The sequence below is a fragment of the Plectropomus leopardus genome, chromosome 7 (genome assembly GCF_026936395.1).
Source record: "Plectropomus leopardus strain MGB_pleo_1.0 chromosome 7, ASM2693639v1, whole genome shotgun sequence".
Taxonomy (NCBI): Eukaryota; Metazoa; Chordata; class Actinopteri; order Perciformes; family Serranidae; genus Plectropomus; species Plectropomus leopardus.
Window position 1 is genome coordinate 21,193,309 of NC_142182.1, and position 24,541 is coordinate 21,217,849.

The 24,541-nt window shown below is 37.6% G+C and overlaps 1 protein-coding gene across 1 annotated transcript in view; it reads left to right on the top strand.

Annotated features, from left to right (window-relative positions):
* Positions 1-24,541, top strand: part of LOC121943502 (solute carrier family 23 member 2) — a 51,147-nt gene that overhangs the window by 12,039 nt on the left and 14,567 nt on the right. Inside the window, exons 2-7 of the mRNA XM_088080185.1 lie at positions 300-452; positions 7,394-7,551; positions 11,563-11,746; positions 14,534-14,715; positions 18,311-18,428; positions 20,860-21,016. Coding sequence (XP_087936311.1) covers positions 300-452; positions 7,394-7,551; positions 11,563-11,746; positions 14,534-14,715; positions 18,311-18,428; positions 20,860-21,016 — 952 coding nt within the window. The remainder of the gene's footprint in view (positions 1-299; positions 453-7,393; positions 7,552-11,562; positions 11,747-14,533; positions 14,716-18,310; positions 18,429-20,859; positions 21,017-24,541) is intronic.

Consider the following 24,541-nt stretch of genomic DNA (forward strand, 5'->3'; position numbering starts at 1 on the left):
CTGAGCAGATTACAGTAAAGATGGACTGTCTCCCTGAACTATCCTCTGTTTCAAAGAAAAAGAAAAAAATATATAACTATTCTGAAACCTTTGGCTCTGTTGGAGTCTCTATGTTCACAACAACAGTGAATGATTATATTTAAGAATGTTTGTGTTTTTAAAAAAATGTAGGTCGGGGGTTGATGTCCAAATAGTTTCGGTGGATTTAAGCTTTAAGAAAATATTGTTTTTTATTTGATGTTCCTTGGATAGATGGGTTTGATGAATTCCTAACTTGTTCACTTTTGCTTCTTTACAAGGGCAAAGACAGTGATGAACAGCCACAGCTGACGGTTGATATTGGGGAACCACAAACAGAGGCCCTGGAAGAGCCTGTGGACAAAGGTGCAGATTTGGTTTACTCCCTCAATGACAGACCACCGTGGTATCTCTGCATCCTGCTTGGCTTCCAGGTAAATTACTCTTGCAAATGATGTAATTTATGTCATTTGTTGGTGTTTTGCTGGCTCTCGGATCGGGTGCCTGAACTACAGGCTGTACTTTCACATTTTCGGATTGCCAACTGCCGCAAGTCCTGCCACCCTTATAACGTACACAAAGAGTATACCACTGATCAAGAGACACATCCACCCCTCTTTGTCTGTCAAACTTCCACCAAAATCAGATCAAACAGTAAAACTAGGCAGTGCTGATTAGGAATGGGTATTATTAGGATTTCATTGATACCAATACCGGCACTGCTTAACGATACCGAAACTTAGCTTGTCAACCTTCACAGTTTCCTTTGGTAAAGAAAAAGAAAAACACAATTGTACTCCTTGTTAATTATTGTTTATTGTTATAAGGGCAGCTTAAACTTTATTCTCAGCATACCTATCAGCAGTTATCTAGCAAACCTAAACCAACTTCACTCACTGAAATGAATGACTGTCTTTCAGGATAAACTTTTTTACTGTGTCATTTCCTCTTGGTTCATAATGGTCAATATGTTTTGACTTGGGTGTCTGATTTCCATCTACTGAGAGCAATTGGAGCCACTGGGGCTTGGGGACTCCACCGCCAGACTAACATTAGCATTAGGGGCTTTGCTAACTCTATCACAGACGCTGCACTACTTCATATTCATGAAATGCTGCACTTGCAGCTATACTTTGACACAAGCGTCGTCATCATGAGGGGCAGGTTGCCAGATATATTAGAATAAATGAATGTTACACAGTTTATGTCATGAATACTGTAGGGCTGCACCTAACAATTATTTTTTTATTGATTAATCTATAGATTATTTTTTCAAATAATCAATTAATTGATTAATATAACAACAAATTTACTGAAAAATAACATTTTATAACTTGACATACAGTGCAGGGCATTATTCCCCAACAAAAAATAGCCCAGTCGTAACTGGTAATCTGTGTTTTACAGTCTGATATAAAGTCTCTCCAAAATGAAATTAATGCAAGAGCTTGTTCCATTCAAGTAAAAGGAATGTAGTGCAATCTACATTTACCAATCCAACAGCAAAATAAATAAAACAATGTAAAATTCAAGTCACTTTTGGGAGGAGGACCAAAACAGTTACTCTTTGTTACAGTAACAAACATCAAACCTTGCAGTCCAACATAACATCTTACAGTAAAATTAGTACAATTTGATTAACACTGTAACTTCTCTCTTACAGAAATAATTCTAACTAGTATATTCTTTCTGCATCAGAATAGACCAGCCTTAACTGGGCCTTAAGGCATATCGCTGTCTGCTGATATGAGTGCTGTATTTTCATATTTATAAGCACATATTCCACTCATTTATGAAGTTATGCAAGCTCCTGCAGAGCTGACAACTCCGTCCTGTAAATATTTCAAAATAAAATGCATTGTATCAGCAACTGATGGCATTCTGTCCACAGAGACACAGTCAGATAGCTTTTGTTTTGAAAGAGAAGCAAGAAAGTTGAGGTAAAACAAACATCTTTGTATTTCCTCATCTCTGTGACAGAGAGAGACTTTAAACTGCAGTATAAATTGGTAAAGAGTCAACTAACACGAACGTCACTCTTAAAAAAACTGCGAGCCACCATTTCTCTAGATGTGCTGCAGCTTTTTGGTTTAACAACTGCCTGCCACTGCTGGAAACAAGGGTGAAATGGGACTGAACCATTAGGTGGATGTTCCAAAAAACACATTGCAATGAGCTGAAATAAGATTAAAACCATGATAGTGTTGCAAAGTGTGTAATAATTCTCTTTGGGTTTGTCACCGTAAACAGCCACTTTTATCATTGCAAAAAGTTATTCAACGCTAAAAGAAATAATATTGATTAGTGGAGCTTTAAACACAATGCATTTGGGTGAAAACAATTTAGTGTAAATTCGTGAGATGGCATTTTTTCAATGATCAAATAATTGTACAGTAAATTAAACAAGTATTAAATTATGATGTGCATGCACAAATAAGTCAAAAACCAGTATTTGAAATGCTTTTACAAAATAAATTATTCAGATAACTTACAGTAGCTGGTTCCAGGTATTAAGCAGCAATACATTATAACAACTATTATGATATCTTCCTACAGTAATCACTAGAAAAATATCAGACTTGGAGCCATGCCTGTAGCATTTCTCAAACCTCAAATCCTATTTAAACAACCCAGCTGTATCCCAGCATGTAGAAGATGGTCCTTTTTTGGACAAAGACAAAGATATTGGATGGGAATTTTTTTTTACCATCTTACCATCTTACCATTTTACCAATTATAAAATATTATGTGTGGAAGAACAGCACCCTCTTTCTGCTTTGTGTCCTAAAACTTTCCAGCACATCTCATCCTGTGTCTCTCGTTGTGAATTTTAGAATTGCTCAGTCCTCGTCTGGGTAAAGATAAGATAAGATAAGATAAGATAAGATAATCCTTTATTAGTCCCACAGTGGGGAAATTTCCAACATTGCAGCAGCAAAGGGATAGCAAAATAGAAAGATAACTGTGCAAAATAAACTATATTAATAAATAAAAGACTAATTCATAACAATATGATCATGAAATGCCAAGTTTTGTGGTCATTCACATTGAAATGCCAAAGCCTTGTTAAACAGTACTTAAAACAAGTCACAGTATTTTTAATGTTTACATGATTTAAAGCACTTGAAATGTTAAACCCTTTCTTTTTTAAGCAGCTGTCATTTATAGTAAGTTGATAATCCAAAAGGATTTGAATCTGACATTAAACCTGTCATCCTTTAATCCAGCAGTTGTCAACATTTGACAATAAATCAGACCTCTTTGAATCTCATGTTGGAAGACAAAACTTGTTTGTCAGTACTTTATAGTGCTTATTATTGGCGGAAGTCCAAGGTGAGAGAAGGTTTTCTCCACAGAAAAAGAACATTAGAACAATAAAAGAGAATGTTTCTGATAAACAGGGCAGTGTAATGGAAAAAGGACATGAGAAAAAGTGCTCCTTGAGTTTACATAAGAAAATCAGAAGATCCGAAGGCCATGAGTTCAATAAGTTTGAGCAGCCATGACATTTGAATCATGCGGTAAAATTAGTTACAAGGAGACCCTGTAGAATGAATACACTTTGACGACGCAGTGATTAATCAGCTAGTTAGATATTTTTAGATTGAAATATTTTCTGCTTTATTTAGCTTTTTAGCTTGTGTATTAAAGGCCTGAGGCTGATCCATGGACCAAAGGAAAAGCTTTTGGGCTGTTATGGGGAGATTTTGCTATAATATCTTTACGTGATGGAAGTAATGAATTACGTGAACATGTCAAGTCACGTAACGTACGTCGACACGTCCCACCATTTCACACAGCATGCGTAATGACAGCGTGAGCAGCACCGGGCGTGTCGCTTATTATTTCGGCGCCCATGTATCAAGTTAGAGCGTGCACGCTGCTCGCCCGAGCATCGCTTGTCAGGCGCGTGTGAGCTGTGTTTCAGCTGCAGCATATCTAGAGTAAATAATCGATAGATTAATCGATTAATCAAAAAAAAAAATCGATCAAAAAAAATAATTGTTAGTAATATATAATATGTTTAGTAATATATCGCTAAATATATTACGGGCACAACACTCATGTTTCTGGTGCGCCTTGGTACTATACTATACTGACAGCCTTTCCTTTACACTCGGGATTCTCTTTACCGCCATATGAAGGCAGTAGGTATCTGTTTGCTTTGCACTCTTGAAGTGGAGTGACTTTTGGTTGTCTCAAAACACATGGTGCACAGGAGATCTTGTTACACTTTGTGTAAGCAGAATGTAGAGGAAGGTAGAAGGTAAACTTATTGGTCATTTTTTAAAACAAAGTTTTAAAAAAACAAAATTACATTTGTCATCTTTGAAGTTGAAGAATGACTTGATTAAAATCAGCAGCTACTATAAAAAGTTTCATCCGATTTCTCCTGATGGCATCATTCGCTTCCCGCAGGGCATTTTTTGAATTATAAGACTGTTTTAAAATAAGCAAGCCCCCAGTACTATGTGCACATCAAATATCCTTTAACTATTAATCTGTACAATTTACTCTGCATATTGGAGATGGATGCATTGAAAACAGTTTATTCAGCTTTATCTTAGCTATAGCTCCCATTCCTACAAGCTTTTCATGTGGTGTCTCCATCTTAAACACGAATTAATTGGGTTAACGCTTAAATTCTTTATCTTTTTTAAACAAGGCTGGCCAAAAATGTCGCCTGGAGCTCCACATTTTTATGCTAGTTGAAAGCCATGGCCAGATTTATTATTTTTTTGGGTTCTCCACATCCATCCAGCCAATTGACATGAATGAGATATCTCAGGAATGGCTTGAGGGAATTTCATTAAATTTGGCACAAACCTCCCCTTGAATTCAACAATGAACTCATTAGATGTTGGTGGTCAAGGGTTAAAGGTCAAGGTCAATTTAACCTTGCCTTTCTCATTAACTGTAGTTACATAGACATAAATAACCCATTTATAGTGCTTGTCCTGGTAATAATCATATTTGGGAAATGGTGTTTAAATGAGCACAGAAATATTAGATTATGCACATTACGCATATGTATTCCAGCAAACATATTCAGGTTTCTCATAAATGGAAGATACTGTTTACATGGTCAAACACATAAACAGAATATTACAAAAAACAGATCATAAATGGGTTTTGTCCATGTAAATATAAATGTAAATATATTTGTTTTGAAGCCTGCTGTGTGATAAAATACCTGTTTTTTGTGGAAATTAAAGAAAAGCGGGCCTCAGTATAAGCTCAAAATACTGTGCAGCCTAACCGAAGCATTTAAAAGTCTAAACAAACAAACCAAAACATGAAGAAGAGAAGTTTGTTGTCCACCCAAAGAAAGTCTGTTATTGTAAAAGCTGCAGTTAACTTCTTTTTCCACTGGGACAATTCATTTTCTTGAGCTTTTTTTTCTTTTTTTTTTTTGAGTGGTTTGCCCTTTTTGGTCACATCACTGTTTTTATATAAGCGCAAACTCACCCATTTCCCAGAAATTTGCTGTAAAGTCACAACAAATCTGTTGAAGTTTGACTTCATCACATCATGACATAGCATGCTTTAAATCTGCAGGATTGGTAGACAAGCATCAGCGCTCACCAGCCACCTCAGCTGCATGTCACAGGGCATTTCACCGGGGTCATCAAGTTGTGTCCTCCTTGCGCTTAATTTGATTTAGACCACAATTTGTCATGAAGGCTCAGTAGATAATCCCAGCATCTGGCCACACTTTAACCTTCAGCTACACCATCACCAACAACTAATATAGATTCCCTTCTACCAACTCCCTAAATCCTAAATTTAGTGAGGCCATCAACATCTGCCTTCAATTGTTTTCCTCTTCAGACATATAGAGTTTGGGGGACAATGCATTGACAACAAAATATTAAAGAAAGCTGAAAACAAAATAAAGTGCTCCTCTGTATGCAAGCTAACATTGTAAGTAGCCAGGCTTGGATCTGTAAAGAACAGGATCAGATTTGAGCTTGAACTGTGTACGCTTGTTTCAGAGTCTTTTCCGACTATTTTGGCAGCTTCTTAAGCCTTGAGGTTGCAAGAGGTCACTTTCTATTACATGAACATGGCTAAGCACTTTGATATTTAGCTAGTGGGTATCTTTAAAGTATTAAACTTTGCTTTTGATTTGCTAAACTTAACGAAACCTTCAAAGGATAGTTCAAATCTTTTGAGGTGGGGTTGTACAAGGCCCAAGTGGTGGGTTGTGGTCCAAACTGGGCTGTTGGGTCCATTCTAAATGGACTGCAAGTGACTCGTGAATGTGTCAAGTTTATAAAAAAAACACAGACGTTTTATTTTGAGGTGCCAAGTGTCTGTTTATTCTTGCAGTGCATTTTATTTCTTTGTGTTCAAAGCCGATGTGTGGTTTACATCTTGTGAAGTAAAAACTTGTCTGTGTTATGTGCTATTTTATAATCTGTGAAAATTGAACTAGTGACTAAGGAGGAATCTGGGCCGTGTGGCTGGACCAGTTGGGAACCACTGGTACAAGGTACTTATCAATAGTCAGTGTATTACACACAGTAGATGGCCGACGACACGCCCCCGGTTTGGATTTTCAACAGGGAAGCTAAGCAATGTACTGCTGTGGACTGGGACAGCAACAAAATGTCTTTTAACAAAATAAAAAAAAAAGTGTGTCAATTTATGTGTATGCTATATTAAAAATATTGTCACTGCTAAACCTTGCCATCAGACGACAATTTCCGATGGGGAGCTGAAGCTGTTAGATCGCTTACTTTGAAGCCAGACACAGAGGTGTCACGTTAGAAAATGTTCATGTTTCATGTCCTCTAACAGTTTTCTATGACATTGCCAAATAATTTTGTGGTGATAGAGGTGCCGCATCAGACTGTACTAATAGGAGTTGTTTTACAAGGGAATGACACGACTTCTTTGTCTGTTGAAATTGGAGTACTTATCTGTGTGTGAATGATTGTTGGCACAAAACTCAGATCACAGTGCTGCATAAGACATCCGAGAGTACACACAGATAATGTGACCTGGAATGACCTGCTGTGCCAAAAAGTCAAAAATCAGCAACTCTGTTTCAATGTTACTTTTATTTTTCTGTATTTCATAAAAGAAACTTCATTTTTTTCTGTCATTTACAGTAACTCATCTAGATACGTATCAGCTATTATTAAAGTTTTTTCCTTTTAGCATCTTCCTTTTCCATCATTCCCTGCAGTGCAACAGAAACGATTTGAGAAAAAATGTCATGGGGATGAGAGATATACTTCATATTTACATATCAAGATGAGAACTGGCAGAATTCATAAGAAATCAAGAGAATGGGATTCATTTTGTGTGAAGTGGAAATGTTCTTTTTAACCCCTTAAAACTGATCCACTTTCCTCTGCCTTTGCAGCATTACATCCTCGCGTTTGGAGGCATCATTGCAATCCCGCTGATCCTGGCCGAGCCCCTCTGCATAAAAGACAACAATGTCGCCAAAAGCCAGCTCATCTGCACCATATTCTTTGTGTCAGGAATATGTACTCTGCTGCAAACAGCCATTGGTACCAGGTAACGCCCCCTCACTGTCTTACAGCACCAATAAACCTGATGCTTAAGATATTTCCACATGCGGTCTTTCACACACATACACGTGAGATTTGACAACTTTTGTGTGTGTGTGTGTGTGTGTGTGTGTGTGTGTGTGTGCGTGTGCGTGTGTGTGTGTGCGTGTGTGTGTTCGCGTGTGTATGTTTTAAGTGGCGCAGTCAGTCAGGTTTAAGATTTATTGCAGGTAAAAACTTAGAGAATGCCCCAAGAGAATTAAGAATGTTAAGAATGTTCCCAAGATAAAAAGATACCGATACTCGTGCACACACACATGCGCACGCACACACATATTTGCACACATATACACACACACACACGCACACACACACGCACACACACTTGCCGTGACTGTTTTAACCCTCTGATGATGAGGACAAGCAAGTATTTAAATCTGAATTCGCGAGTACTACTTGACAGCATACCTCTGTCATCTAGCCTCACATACAACATGTCCTTGCAGTGATCCTGTGATGGTTTTACAAGCTTTTTTGTTCAACCAAAGCAGAGCCAGAGGCTTGTTACAGAAAAATATGCAAACTGTTTGTTTTTTTTTCACTGGAGTTTCAAGCAGGGATGCACCGATTTTGAAACTCTGGGCTGATACCAATAGTGATGTTTTGTTGTGTTTATTTTGCTTTTCTTATTTATTCCCTCCCTTGTGCCAGCGAAACAAAGAAATCTAAAGTACAAAAAATAACTGTTTTAAAGACATCAGTAAGCATTAACCAGTTAAACATTTTAAAATCTGCTTTAAAAGCCTGTTTTACTTAATATTATGCATAGGGTTGTCAGTGTTAATTGTGTTGCAATTAAGGTCCATACATTACGCGTTTATTTTTATTTGTATGCATTAGTCGTCAGCTGCCATTGCTATCTTTCAGAGGCTGTACTGAGCTGAGTCTTAGAACCAGAGGGATGATTCTGGTATCATATCAAGACATGAGGGATCCAGTGGTACAGTGGTCTGGCTAGCTTCTTAGGAAGGTAACGGCTAAATAAGGCTCCAACGTTAGGCTAAATGTTTAGATATCTGAATGAAAATGGGTTCTATGGGTACCAGTGAGTCTGCCCTTTACAGACATGCCCACTTACGCTAGTCCCAGGTAGATTTGCGCAAAAATCATGCCGTGCTTTTTTTTTGTTGTTGTTTTTTTTGCATGCAGTATAATTGTGTTACTTTTGTCCATAGTAATTGAATGCATATTGGGGTCCTTCAACAGTCTTGAAATTGCTACCACCTGATAATAATTAGGCTAATCAGACTGATATCAGCCGGTAACCACATCGTCAAAGCCGGCACTATTTAGGAGTATGTTTTAATCACCACAGACGGTGGTTGAAACTACATAGAAGAATTTGCGTAAATCTGATGCAACTGACTGTAGACCAGCCAACATGGTGGAAGACTGACCTCAGTGATGTCCCCAAGCTGGGGACAAGTCTTAGCATTGCATATGTCTTAGCATTGCAGGGAACAATAGTTTAACACATACAGAATGTTATGAATCAGAAAAAGCAACTAAACTTAAACTCCTGAAAAGTGCAAATGCTGTCATTTGATTCCTAAGCAATGTAATGTGATAAGAATGGCTTGACATTGTTAATGTGGACTTCAAAATTGTTTTGAATTGCAAAATAACGTAATTGTAAACATGTGATAAAAAAATAGTGATTAATTGCGATTCACTATTGAAATTCAGCAATTATTTAAGAAAATTTAAAAATTTAATTTTTTTGACAACCCCAGTCATACATCATTATTCCCACTCTAACACCCTCATTATATTGCTTTAAAAACAAACAATTGTATTTATACAAGTTCCTTTCTAAAATGACATTTTACAAGATTGTATTTGTGCATATCATGAGAAAGTCATAATTTACCTTCGCCCAATACTTTTACTAAACAGAGACTTTAGTTCATCATAATATAACTCAACGCACCAGCCAATGACTGCTTACACCTAACCTTTACTCGCCCTTTTCCTGCTCATGTCAACACGTATTTGCTGTTCACAATGTGGCAATATCAGGGAAATAATAGGTTGAGTCCCTTGGCATGTCGATTGTGAGTCCACTGTGTCCTTTAATCAAGAAGGGGTTGTTTCTGTAATACTGGAAAATCCAGAAAATCCTAAATGTCATTCTAAACTGACATAAAATAGAAAGCTTATAACATTTCTGAAATGAGTCCCCGGAGCTTTATTTGTAACATGAGCAGCAGCTCAGCATAAGCAGCACAGTGAAATAGTGAGTCAGTCTCCCGCCGAGCTCTACGTGACACTAACAGTGGAAATGAGATTTACCCTTCAGGATAAGTTCTGAAATAGTTTTCCTCAAAGCCTCATGACCTCCAAAGTTTTACGCAGCTTAATTTGTGGCTTTCCTTTCATAACAGTGATGTAAAATCCAGGAAGCTGTTTGGCACTTTGATAGGAAAATCTTTCCGAAGCCAATGCATCAATCCGCGATTTACCACTGTGCAGCTGCCTCCCACACACAGTTCAATACACTTTTCTTTTCCCACTGCTGTAACTGTGAGCCTGAGCAAATAGCTAATGCTTTGTTTGAGGTCTCCACCCACATAGTTTGGCAAAAGCTTAAAGGACAAAAATGGGATCCCGGCAAATACTTTGACACTGAATAATAAGTAGGTTAATCTTTGCTTTAATTGTCCTATTCAAAACTGTGGTATGAAGGGCTTTGTTGAACAAGGGAATATAAGGATAAAAACACAAATGCGCACACACAAAAGTGCATGCAAGTACATACATTGCAGCACAAAAAGAAGAAAATACATGCACAGGCACTGTGAAAATATGTCTTTCAATTTAACTTTAAACTGGTATAGACAACAACTTGTTGCATGGTTTGAAATTAATATTTATATTTATAGTCAATTCATTTCAGTCCTCAACAGCAAGTGTTTTTAACATAAAAAATGTGGGTATATTATGTGAAATTTTTGGGAGAGTTATGCATTTAAAAAATAATGAGAGATTAAAAATGCAGACATTAGACAGGATAAGTGCAGATTATAATAACTGTTGAGAAAATGTCCTGCAGGAGTATTGTTGCAGTGAAAGTTTAAATTATGCCTGTGAGTGAGTAGTTATGAAGAAAAGATATCACATACTGCTTGCACACGTACTCTGTAAGTTTCAATCTCAAAGTTTCATGAAGACAATGTTTGATCTGCCTTCTTTTTTAGGTTGGATTAAGGTTAGTGGTTCCCGAACACAGTGCTAAAAAAATAAATTTATATATTTTTGACATAATTGTAAATATAGATTTCTTTTATAGATATAATGTAGTTCTCTTCTCATTTTTCACTTTAAAAGAAAACAAAATATTTTTTCATTCTCTCTTTTTTGGGGGCATTTTCAACTTTTACTGTTTTACTATTGTCGGTCCAGGTTTCAAAGTTTGAAGGATCCTTCCTTGAATTTGATAAGCATCAGTTGTTTGTTTTAAGGGAGTCATGAGCCCAAAAGGTTTAGCGCAATCACTGTAGGCAACCAAAACTGCTACGTTTGTTATATTAGATCCTAAATCTCTGTATTAATTTTGGTCTGAGTTTCTAAAACAATAATTTAACTACTATGAATGTCTTCCACCGTGTAATATCAGTGTGTGAACATTTTAAGCTGGTTTGAACCAGCCCCTTCTTATTCCCACGTTGCCATATAGTAACGCTTCGATGCCTTGGGCAGCCTGTCTATGCATGGCAATATTTGACACTGATAACAACTAAGGTATTAGAGAGAGAACAGTGTGAATGTCTGTTTAGGTCGGTCCTGACTCGACTGACCAGATCCTGGCTCTGTGAGAAATCAACATGCTCATTAAAGTTCTCAGCTCTCCCTTCAAGCTTGCTTTGAACTCATCCAGGTTATGTTAGTCCGCAGAGACTTGACATCGTTTGCTGCGATGACCTCTGACCTTTAACCCAGTCGATTTACTGACTTGCAGGTTACCCATCCTCCAGGGTGGGACATTCAGTTTCATTACTCCGACCCTGGCCATTCTTGCCCTGCCCAAGTGGCAGTGCCCAGCCCCAAAAGCACCCATGATGTTGTCCGTGCAGCTGCAGAACAGCACCAGCTCGCTACAAATGGAAAATTCTGATGAGGTCTGGATGTCACGAATGCGTGAGGTATGTAAAATATTCACTTGAGCCAGAAGTACCTTATGTGCCCCTAGAGGGAATCCAATCACCTTAGCAGCACTAATGGATATCAGGGGAACAATGAAGACCCTGTGTAATTTTGTCACACCTTAATGTTTGTGTGCTGATTTAAACAGTTGTATGGTTTATACCATTTTGTTTATCTCTACATGTATGCATCCAGCAGGTTCACACAAAATGTTCCAATTTAAGAGATTTAAATGCCAAACTCAACACGTACTGAAGTTACAATATGATTACAATAAATGCTCCATGTTATTCTCCTATCATAAATTATGGGACCAGTTAAGATTTTCATTTGTTCTGTTGCAACTGTATATTTTTTTATTGATTTTTTTTTTTAAAAAGTTTAAATTGTTAATATTTTGAAATTAGGTTCAAACCCAGAGATGCAAGTTGGACCTTGTAAACCAGGTAAAACAGGACCCATACAGTGTCTAAATTGCAGAAGGGGTAGTAAAAAACAAAACAAGTTGAAACAAATTGCTGAAAACATAAATACTTAACTGTGTGGTTAAAAACATGAACATTTGGTCAAAGATGACTCAGATTCTTATTAATTGAAGAAAAAGCTGTGTATTTACAAAAATCTGATAGTGAGTAAAAACAAAATATAAAATAATAATAATAACAAGAATGGGTAAAACATGAATCAAAAACCAGGTTTTACCCCAAAATTTGGGGTAAAACCTCCAGATTTGGGTTAAATAACACACCCAATATTATGTCCCAATGCTAAGAGTTTGTGTAAACACAGAAATCTGGGTAAAACTGTTGAACAATGCTAAATTTCTCATACAAACTACAACAGGAAAAAATATGAATCAACTTTTGTTGTCTAGCGTTTAAGATATTTTGCGCTCTCATATATCTGTCAGCAGGGTTTTGCGCAAGACATCTTTACCTGTGGCAATGTGTGCATTTATCACAGATGTGTGTTTCAAAAGGAGGATCTCTAAACAGGATGGAAACTGCCACACCTTTGCTTTCAGTAGGAGCGATTGATAAAGTGCCAAAGCTCTGCTAGTTTCTGTAGCAGGGTATGTTTACCATATTTCAAATGTGCTCTCAGATCAAAGTCTGTGTGACAAGACCTGTTGATAAGACTGATTACAGTTTAATGAGAGGTTTAACAGAATAAAAACAACAAGTTGAAAATCATAAATCCAACTGTCAGGTTGGAAGTTGGAAGTCACGACTCAACATGTATGTGTGACTGCTCATTACAATGGACTTTGTAAAAAGGCAATTGGATAATAATACACCATTATCGAGTATATAGGCCCTATGATGTGGATGATTAAAAAACAACAAGCCCACCGCCTCTTCATGAAACAGGCAATATACATTTATGTACAGAAAATACATCAACAGCAAAGTTCACATAACTCTATTTTAGCATTTTCACCATCTTCACTATTTCACTAATCTGCATAATTATAATGTTATATATAATAAATAGGCCTTTGGAATAAAATACATCGTCTTAAATTTGTCTTTGTTCAGCGCTGTTAATTAAAATACCAAACCAGAAGCAATGTTCATCCTTGCATTTCTATTAATAAGGTTGTAGTTTAATTTCTGAGTTTAATATATTTGCAAAGCTACAAAGCTTTTTGTAGAGGTTTTAGTTCAGTTAGAGCCACCCATGTCTTCTGTTATTTTTAATTTGTTTAGATTTCATCTGGAATCCAAATAGAGTCACAAGTGCATCCATTTTCATTTTCATGGAGTGGCTCCTTAACTGCTAAATGCACAGCAGCACAGCAGCGGCATTAGTTGGCCTGCCTGTCGCTTGCTGAGAGCACTTGTAGATGTCCTCCCTCAGAGAGAGAGCTATACAGCAGCGATACTCAGCTTTTCCGCCTGCAAGCCAAATCTGGCCGTTGATAGGGTGCTGGTTGGCCCTCCAATCATTCACAATAAAACAATGTAATTCACACTGGGAATTGTTTTTGTACTTGGAGCATACATAAGGTGCCAGAGTGCATAAAACAGCATCAGAATAGTGCTTGTTTATCAGCGAAGTGCCAGTGGAAGATCTCCTTGACAGAGGTCCTAGCTAAGCCCCTAATGTCCTAAAATACTAGAAGTATCCTAAAATCTGAGAAATGTCCCAAAATCCTAAAAATTCCCCAGAAACTTAGAAACCTCCTTAAATCCTCAAAATGTCCTAAAAAGCTAGAAATGTCCTGAAATTCTATGACTATGCTGCTGCTGTGACTGGCCTCTGGCCTCCTGTCATTTTGCAAAAGTGGCCCCCAAGCAGAGCAAGTTAAGTATCCCTGCTATATAGGAAAAAACCAATTTCGTATCATACAGTTTATCTTAAGTTAATTCCATTCTTTACAGTATGCAGATAAGTGGCAACATCCTCTGGTTATCCTCTTATCTGTGATTACGTGTATTTCTCACTCGCATGTGCACACTATAATATTCCACATTTCAGTTTTTTTAAATCATATATCACAAATTTTTATGTCTGTTACACACAAGAGGGTAACTCTGGGGCATAAAAAAGGATGGCTCCAAAATTGAGTCAGTCCACCAAGACCTCCATGTTAAAATGCCAAACCCCAAAAGAGAAATAAACATGTTAATAGCCTGGTACAAAAGCAGTTTTGGTCGTTATCGTTAATTTCCCTGTTCACGATGACTGTTCATTTTTATAAAACTCCCTTGACTTATGCTAGATGATGCACAGTTGAGTACCAGAAACATGGCTTACGTATCTCAGTTGTGTCCCCTCTGCAGATCCAGGGAGCCATCCTGGTGTCCTCTCTGCTCCAGATCGTCCTGGGTCTTTCTGGCCTGGTTGGCCTCGTGCTGAAATATATCGGTCCGCTGGCTATCGCCCCCACCATCAACCTCATTGGCCTGTCACTGTTCATTGAAGCTGGGAAGAAGTCTGGAGGTCACTGGGGAATTTCTGCTCTGTGAGTGGGTGGTGTTTTACACCTGGGTTTTGAACAATTTCATCTTGTTACAAAGGCCATAACGTTTGTTTGTTTGTGTGTGTGTGTGTGTGTGTGTGTGTGTGTGTGTGTGTGTGTGTGTGTGTGTGTGTGTGTGTGTGTGTGTGTGTGTGTGTGTGTGTGTGTGTGTGTGTGTACTTCAGTGTATTACACTGTGTACTATCCACCATGTGCTTTCAACAGCTTCAGTCTCTGTCGATTGTCAAGAGTCTTTACTGACAGGACGAATACGAGTCCACTGAAAGATATTCCCTCATTTTCTATTTAAATGATGTCCCACGCTCAAGTCCAAAATCCCATATACATGTTCACTTGTGCTGAGATCTGGGGATTGTGAGGGCTATAGCATATGATTCACATAATTTTCATTACACTATTCAGCAACCCGTAATACCCTTTATATAGGTATCATCATTTAGTAGTTCTCTCAACTCATTTATTCAGGCTTTTCCTTTATATTGTCATCTGTTTGAGCCTGTATGCACAGTCCCACAGCTTAGAGAGATTAGGAGCGATGATGGCATTAAAATAATTATATGATTTATGTGGATGTACACTATTACAGTGTAGCAACTTGAGCATTCACAAATACAGCACAGTAAGATAAGGCATTAGAACACATGGGGAACTAATAACATTATTCCAGACACAGAAGTCTGATTTAATTTCTGTTCAGCAAAATGTTGTTCATTGTCTGTTTTCCACTCACTTTGTTTCTTTATAAAAGCAGTCATGCCCCCAATTTAAAATCCACCTAATCTCCACAACTGCTGCTGCTGCTGCTCACTATTCCCCATTAACTATCTCTGATTTGTCTTTGCTCCTGACCTGTCCGACCCCTTGAAATCTGTCTTCATTTGCTGCCGCCATCTCCAGATAATGCAGACTAAAGTCATTATACAGAGTGATCCTTGTGGGTTTTAAAAGGTTCAGCACATTCACCTCCCGGTGCCATATATGGAGGGTAATCAGTCATATCCTTCTTAGCCCCATTGCCCTGACACCAAGTCAGTGTGCTGGTTATCAGGAGCTTACAGGACTTGAGACACAGACATCTTGTGGTTGTAATTCAACACTCCCAACACACAATAAATACTCAGACTCGACCAGTCTGCCAGAAGACATAGGGCAGGGGAAGTGAAGAAGTCCATTCGCAAATCAAGATCTTTCTGTCTTTCTTTCTTTCTTGGTACCTTTTTTCTTTCTTTTTTGGTTTCTTTCTTGGTTTATTTCTCTCTTGATTTATTTCTTTATCTTTTGTATTTCTGTTTCTTTTTTTTTTCTTTTTTTTTTTTTGCTTATTTTCGGGTAATTTTCTTGTAACTTTTTACTTATTTCTAACTACTAACCTTTCTGCTTTCTAAAATTAGTCATTTTTTGGCCATGCCTTGTTAGGTTTCTCATTTCCGTTTCCTCTTTTCCTCATGTTTTTAAAAGAAATAAAACCAACTTGGTAGGGTTTTAAAGAGTTAAAAAGTTTCATTTACAAAGTCACTTTTTTTAGGGGTGTAAGCATACACAAAATTGAGGTTTGGTTTGTACGTTGATTATGGGGTCACGATTTGTTACATTTCAGTACAGCAGGGAAAAGCATGCAGAAAATATATATTTTTCATTCATTCTGAAAACTGTAAACATTCAATCTGGCCATGATGCTTACTTTAAAAGGCACTTAGATAATGTCATATTGTCAATAAGAAATTAAAGAAGTAAATAACACAATGTCAGTAATATAAATGTGATACTCTATCATAAGTTGTTGACCTGTTGATAATTCCTGAACTGCAGCTTAGGCCCATTACAAAGAGGAGGCACAGGGGACTGACTAAAATGCATACAGAAAAGCATATTGTAACGGAGCTCATGCACTTTCAACATATGCTGTAATTCAAAATTCAGAATTCAGACATAAGTTACGGTATATATCGTATATGCAGCCATTATTGCTCCATAGCATTAGTTATTATCTTGGCACGCTCTGAATCTACAGTTTTAGGCAACCTGGACACTGTGGAGAGAAGGGCTCTCATGTCTGTAGTCTGTTTTTGACTCGTTATACTTATTGACACATTTTGGTGATGCTGTCCTTAATGAGATATTTGAAGTGTTGCCACAGATATACCCAGTTAAACAATGTGGGCAAATGTTTAAACACAAAAACGTTTTCAGTTGAGCTTGACAGCTAAGCTGACCAGCATGCAACAGATGATCAACAGCTACTTCGCTGCTAAAACTCACACTTTACTCACGGAATTACAGTTCTGTGGGTTCCTGTAGTAGACATAAATAGATTTTTTTGAATGCTTGGATCACAGGGTGTACCAAATGTATGTGGCATACTGAACCAGCATCCTGTACCGAATGGTTTGAGGTGAATACATGTACCGAGGGATGTCCCAATCCAATCTCAAACATCAGACTCAGGGATGATCAAAGCATTTGCCTGTTTTTTTGGGTTTTTTTGACATTGTAATGCTAACTTGGCTTGCTAAGTTTGGGGCTAACCTCCTTCACTTTAATCAGCAGAAAGCAAGCAAAACAGGGGAGGTTTGCTTGAGTCTTGAGTAGCTGTAGCATTTATTCACTGACAAATAGTCCAAACTGTTCACACTCACTGTTCTCACACACCTCGCACTGCTATGTTTCACTTCATACTCTCTGCTGCAGTGGCTGCAGCCTCACTGACATACACGCACTCTCTTTCTCTTTTGATTGTACATTTGCAATGCACACAGTCTGAAATAAACTGAGGCACCGAAATCTGCATCAGAAGGACTAGAAGCTCTAGATTTTCACAGCTGAGGAAGTCATGAAAGAAAAATAAGCCTAATGATCACATCACATGCTCCTCTCTCACAATGTCACATCTCTTGCATTTGTATACTTGTTGGCCTACTTGTCCTGTTCTGATCAATTTAAAATTCTGATTTTTTTTTTACAGGCACATATTTTTCAGTCTGTATTTTAATCTGAATGTTTAGACTGATGTTTAGACCGCTCCTGCTGCAGTCATAAATTTAATCAGAATAAATGTTTCAGCTACAGTGTAAATGTTTAATAAGATTTGAGTGACTTGCTCATTCTGTGAAACAAAGTGGAGCTTAGAGATGCAGAGAGGAACTTATTCTTAACTTTGAAATAGAACAACTATCATTTCAAGTAACTATTTCTGGGATACATTTTAGTGTTGACCAGGCTGCAGACTTTCCCACTGAAATAACATGCACCATGCTTGCATTGGTGCAGAACAGTATTTCATGCACCGCATGAGGTGGATCACACGCCGAATTAAGAAATTTACAATGTTCACATGACCCCATCAGCCACACTTGCACTGTTACTGTGCAGTAAGCTTTTACATGATGACATGTATCATAAAGGCATGCCTGTTGAGTAGAATGACATGTTTTCACTTGCTTTGACTTGCCCCTTTCTGTGTTGTTTGGAGGCATGTCATGCTTAAGCAAAATTAAACTAATAGCTTTGAACAAGGGCCAAGCCTTGGTGGAAGCAGCTGTGAGTGACACATTTTTTCTTGTCTTCTGCTTTCCCACAGCACAGTCTGTCTGATCCTCCTGTTTTCTCAGTACCTCAGCAAAGTCAATGTTCCAATGATTGCTTACAAGGATAAGAAGTGGAAGATTTTCCAGTACCCCCTCTTCAAGCTCTTCTCTGTGAGTTTCCAACTTTATCATGTTCTGCTTGTCTTCTGTCATGGGAAAAAACAACAACATTCTATTTCAAGCACCCATGGCCCATAATATCAGTGCAGTGCTTAAAAACTATACATCTTAATGATCACCTAGTATCAAGCCAAAAGTCTGCCAATCCAGTATACAAAACTAAATTCAAAATTTTCATTAACAGTGTTAATCTAAGGACTAGGGATGCACAATAATAACGGCACGTCATCGGTATCAGCAGATTATTGACTTTGTTAATAAAAATAGTTCAATCAATAAAGTGAACATGTACAAAACATTAACCCCAGGTTGAAGTATTTTTCTTATTTTGCATAATTAATGAATGTTACATATATTTTATGTCTCCATCTGCTGGTGGGTCATCATGATAAGAGTATGCATAATACATATGATGTTAATTCCATTACAGAAAAGACAGCTGACAATGCTTCTTCTTCTTCTCAAAGAAACGCAGCTTGTTTTTGCCATATTATGCAATTGATATTGTATAGAAAGCCCTTTTGATGCATTTGGTGTTTGTCACACAAGAGACAGATAATGTTGTTACATGTCATGGCCATCACACCTCTTTTGCTTCTGGAACACTGGCACACTAACTTGATTTTTAAACAGAGACTGCACCATAGAGCTGCTACTACGTACTTACTAAGTGCTTACTTTTCATTTTTACACAAAACCAGACACTGGTAACATCATGTCACTTCAGTGTACGATTTAAATAGCATGCTGGCATATTGGAACCAAAAGAGGAGTGACGTATCACACAACAGCAACAGCCTCTTGTGTGACATGTAACACATGCATCAGCAATGCTTTCTTAACAATAACATTGGCATAACATGGCAATAACAATCATTAACATTCTCTGTTACATAGTTGCTGTTCACATCATCGGCTCAGAGGGTGAGGAGTTCCCAAATCTCACTATTTTCCCAACTTGTGGACATTTACAGCAGCTATTTGTCGTCTTTGAGTTAGCTGCTAACTGCTGCTAGCTGCTTTTTAAATCCCTGAATGTTATGTGTGGTCACGCACATAACATATCGTCAAACAAATGATGGCATGATGCCACCATTGTTTGGTTCTGTGTAAATAGCAAAGGTGGCATAATGAAGGGATGTGATGGTAGCCTTTTTGCACGGTTTCTGGGTAAAATGGGTTTTGTCCCCTTTTTTCACACCTGATGAGATTGCATCTCTGTAATTAAGTGGTTGCAGGAGCCTGGAGGTTTTTGGGCCATGCTTTGAAGCTCCAAGGTATGAGGTCGAGAACATACATGCTAATGTAATGCAGACTCAATGAATAAAGGTTTAAAAGAAAAAAGACAACAACTTAAACACTGAATGCGAGCCTCTTCTAGCGAAAAGTGTGACTCATTTTGGCTTCAGGGTTTAATCTGTGGAATGCATTATATATGACTGCTCTTATCATTTTGGCAGAATGTCACATCTTGTGTAAGCCCCAAAATCGTACCTAAGAAATGAAGGTTTTTTGATCTTACCGTAAACGAGGTTACTTTTGGATTTAACAGCAGCACAGAAAGAGCTCACCTACTGTAAAAGGGTAGCCAACACCCAATATTATACACAGTCTCTTGGCAAGCTCTATTCATTAATAAGTGATCATATAATGCATGACATACTCTGGCAAATTGTTGTGTAATTTGTACTTTAAATAATGACTCTTTTAGATTTTAATCCATTCTTTCTCTTGGACACAGTATAGGTGAAGATGTCAAAATAGCATCAAAGCAGAAATGAAGGAAATATAAACATATTTTTCTGGCATGTTTTTTTCTTCCCTTGAGCTAATGTTTGACTCTCCTCATATGCCATGCATATGATAAAAGCATTCTTGTGCACAACTCTTTGCTCCACGCAAAATCCCTGCACAAATCCAATCAGAGGTGCACACCAGAGCCCAAGGCATGTATGAAAATGCATGCACGCTCAAATTGAATGCAAGTGATAAATGGTGCAGTAATGAAATCCATTAATAAATTAGATTGTGCTCAGAATCCATTATCAGACGAGTTTGTAGAAACATATATTTAAAATATTTTATTGATGCAAATCAGGCGTTTCTTTGCAAAAACTTATGCTTCAGTAGATCCTTATCCAACAGCCATGGTTGCAGTTAGGGATGGACAAATTTATTGGTTTAAAGACAGATTGGACCTGTGATTGGCTTGTAATGAAAAAAGAGGTAACTGGCATGTAATGTTGGCTCTGTGCATGTAGGTGAATATAAAAAGTCACTAGCTTCAAGGTTTTTAGTACTTTACTGCATCACCAGACTTTCAGCAGATGCTTAAAAGAGTGTCAGAAATGATTGGTTTTTGTTGTTTAAATTTCAGTTTAAATATACTTAGACGTCCTGTATCTGATAAAAAAAATTCTAGGCTTTGTTCGGGATGTGTGGTGCCTGGCTCGTCTGCTTCTTACTGACCATCTTTGAGGTCTTCCCTTCAAAGTCTGATGAGTACGGTTTCTCAGCCAGGACCGACATCAGCCTGGACGCTGTGGCTAACTCTCCTTGGTTCCATGTGCCTTACCCAGGTAAGTGCATATATATCATGCTCTAACATCCTGGAAACCTAATTAGCCAGACTAATTATTTGTCATGTTTCCTCTTTTTCTTCTTATTCTTATTCTTATTCTTATTCTTCTTATTCTTATTCTTATTCTTATTCTTATTCTTATTCTTATTATTATTATTCTTATTCTTATTCTTATTATTATTATTATTATTATTATTATTATTATTCTCCTCCTCCTCCTCCTTCTTCCATATGAATTTTGGCTGTGCTACTTCTCCTGCAGCATTGCCACCACATAGACAAAATGTGCCTGATTATCAGTAATAGTATACTATGACTTTTATCAGCAATTCCCTAAGCCATTTTCGCAAAATTCGCAAACACCTGCGACAGATTTTACAGTGGGTTTCTATGGGAAGGATTGTTGGGATCTTGAGTGGAGAAGATCAAAGGCAAAGTGTGTTAGAATGGAGAGGAGGTTTAGAATATTCTAAAAAAAATCCTTACTCCGACTGACACATCACTATATGGGCTCATTGAGCCTCCAAAAGAAGAGAGGACCAATAAAATCCCCCTTTACTTCAGTGAAAACTGAGATGAGAATTTCTGGAAAATGTCCGACAGTAACTGTTTCTAATTCGCTATTTCGTCCCACATTTTTAGACACCAACTAGACATCAATTATATGTTTCCCGTCTTGGCTGTCACCAACTGATTTGCAGACCTTCATAACCTGTGCTTCGATGTTTTGACTTCCGTATACTTGGTGTTAGCTTTTTTAATCAACAATTTCCTTAGCTGTGGAGAATACGATGAGTTCACTTTAGCACTTTAGTACTGATCTCCGTAGCTGTGTAAAACAAACTGGTAGTGTATTAAGAAGAGGCAGCAAGATATTGCCTTCAGAATGACCAAAGATGCCACATTTCTGCAAGGTTATGTTCTGCTTGTTCAGCCTGTGTTTGAATTATCATTATCAATACAAATACATTACATACATTTTATTGCTATCCCCTATTGAGGTTGTTCTCATTGATCTCCCAGCTCCACTGGTATTGACAAAAACCTCACGGTTTCCCACACATTCATTTTTGGCGGGCTGCCATGATCAAAACATCCTCCACCACGAATCAATTTTCTTTTTGTTTAGAACTGGGCCATTCATGCGGAGTACTGTTGGAATATACTGTGTGTACTGTTTGACTGGGAATAGCACCACAGTCACATGGCGCAGCGTGCACTCTGGTCACAGATGGAGCATCAGAACAGCAGGCACAGTGAGACTGAAACATAATCGTTCACTGTGCCTAAAAGTTTACTTTCACTCACTCTAAAGCAACTTCTCCTCTCATGCATTGTTTTGGTCAGCTCTGACCAGATCAACTAATGATTTATCCACGCCATCACAGCGTGGATAAATCATTAGTTGATGAAAATAACTCTTGACGAGTTTCGGCCGTGATTTGCTTATGGACCAGCAAAAACATCCAAATTTAGAGAGGGGGGTGCATTAAAAATGAAAAATGATTATTATAGTGATAATACACATATTATAATATTGTGTAAATAATGCAGCTCCTCTTGAATCATTTCTATTTTATTCCCCTTCTCGCTTTGTCTTCCCAAATGCCATCTGGTTACCTTCTCACTATTAAAGTGTAATTGATTGTTTTGTGTAATTTTGTACAATTATGGTCATGGACTCTCTCTCTCTCTCAACTTCACCTTCGAACACTCATACTATAAGTGTTAATTAATTAACCAAAAAAAAAAAAAACAACAATAATCTGTCAGTTATTGCTATAATAAAATAAATCAAAGTGTCCTAACTGTCAAAAATCATGCGAACTGCTTGGTACTCTGGTTCCCACAATATATTCAACTTCACTGCCAACTTCTCTTTCATTTCATCTTTGTCAAACATCCAAACCAAATGCAAACAGAGGACTTTCAACAGTTTTGCTGAAGACTTAAGGAACTGCTCATTCATATTTTCAATAAAGTGTCGCTGAATCTTTTTGGAGACAGTTATTGCTGTTTGCGTTAATTGCTTAAAGTGTATATAGCATAATAGTATAATTGCTGTTAAAAGATCTGTTAAATGACATATTTTCATAACCACACTGGGACAACGAGCCTCCTGACAGCCTGAAGGCTATAACTGAAAGTTAAGCTGGCAAAAACTCAAGATTGCAAGATTTCCATGTATAGCATGTGTTCTGGAGTTTCTAGGAACATATGCTGCTATAAAAAATAATTCATCATTTAAGCTGTTCATAGTTTTCATCTAATAACAGTGATCTATGTACTGCACCTCACTTCATATTCTTTGCTCTGCCAAATATTGAATGCATATGCTTGTTTTGGGTGCTTGCCTTTGTCATTACATTGACTGAAGGACTACAGAGCTAATTTTCATAAAACTTAGTTGAAGGGTGTAGCATGGGCATAGGAAGAACCCAATACATTTTGGGGCGGAGCTGAATCACAGGGCGGATGCAAAGTTGTTTTTTTTCTGTGAAATATGCAACATTCACAGGATTGCACATGATTTTTTCAATTTATTTATTTTTTTAACAAGCGCAAAGGACAGTACAAATAAAATCAAGTTAGTGACAGACAGTACATACATGGGGTAGATGAAGACTGTAATATCGATAAAATGGGACAAAACCAACAAACAAAAAAGCAAAAGACACAAGTCTGTCTGTTCGTGACTGAGTAAGTGAGGGATGAAGTTGCAATATTGGTATGAGTTATGATGTCAGTGTTGCTGTATCCTCATTGGCCATTGTTCTTTTGAATTAAATATGTGCTGACACCCTGACAAGTCTGTATTGTATTGCTCATTTTCTGTAACCAGTGTGACATGGTAGCATGGGGGAATTAGCAAGTTAGTTAAATAACCAGCCAACTCTGTCAAAATTGCAGTTTTAGATGGAGGACAAAGAGGATCACCTGATCAGTTTGTTCAAGAAACAGCTGTGACTGTATGACACACGCCCTAAATTTATTTTATCATTATTAACTAAATTACATGGTAAAATGTCAGAACGGGTGCTGCCATCATTATGAAGAGAAGGTGGAAATAATGGGGTGTTTCCATTAGCAGGATTGTTCGGTTCAGTTCAGTTCTGTACACTTTTTTTTCCACTGTGAAAAGTCGTGGATGGTACCTTTAGTATCTTTGAAACCATTCCCATTTTTGGTCACCACACTGCTTGGCTAGCTAGCACACAGAGAAACGGTGGAACTAGAAATGCTGTAGTCTGTTGAATGGTCTGTAGAGAATAAACACTGTGCTCAGGGCTGAGCTGTGGCTGGTTTAACCTCTGTTCATATCGTGACAAGATTTTCATGCATTAGTAAACTACAACTACAGAATGACAGGATGTTTTGCAGCCTCTAGCATCAGCAGTAAACTGAGAAAATGAATTTAGATCACTGGGCTGACTTCTTACTTGTAATGTTACTCAATACATGACATGATGAAGTGAGTCCATCAACATACCTTTAATTTCAATATGACAATTTTGACCACTGC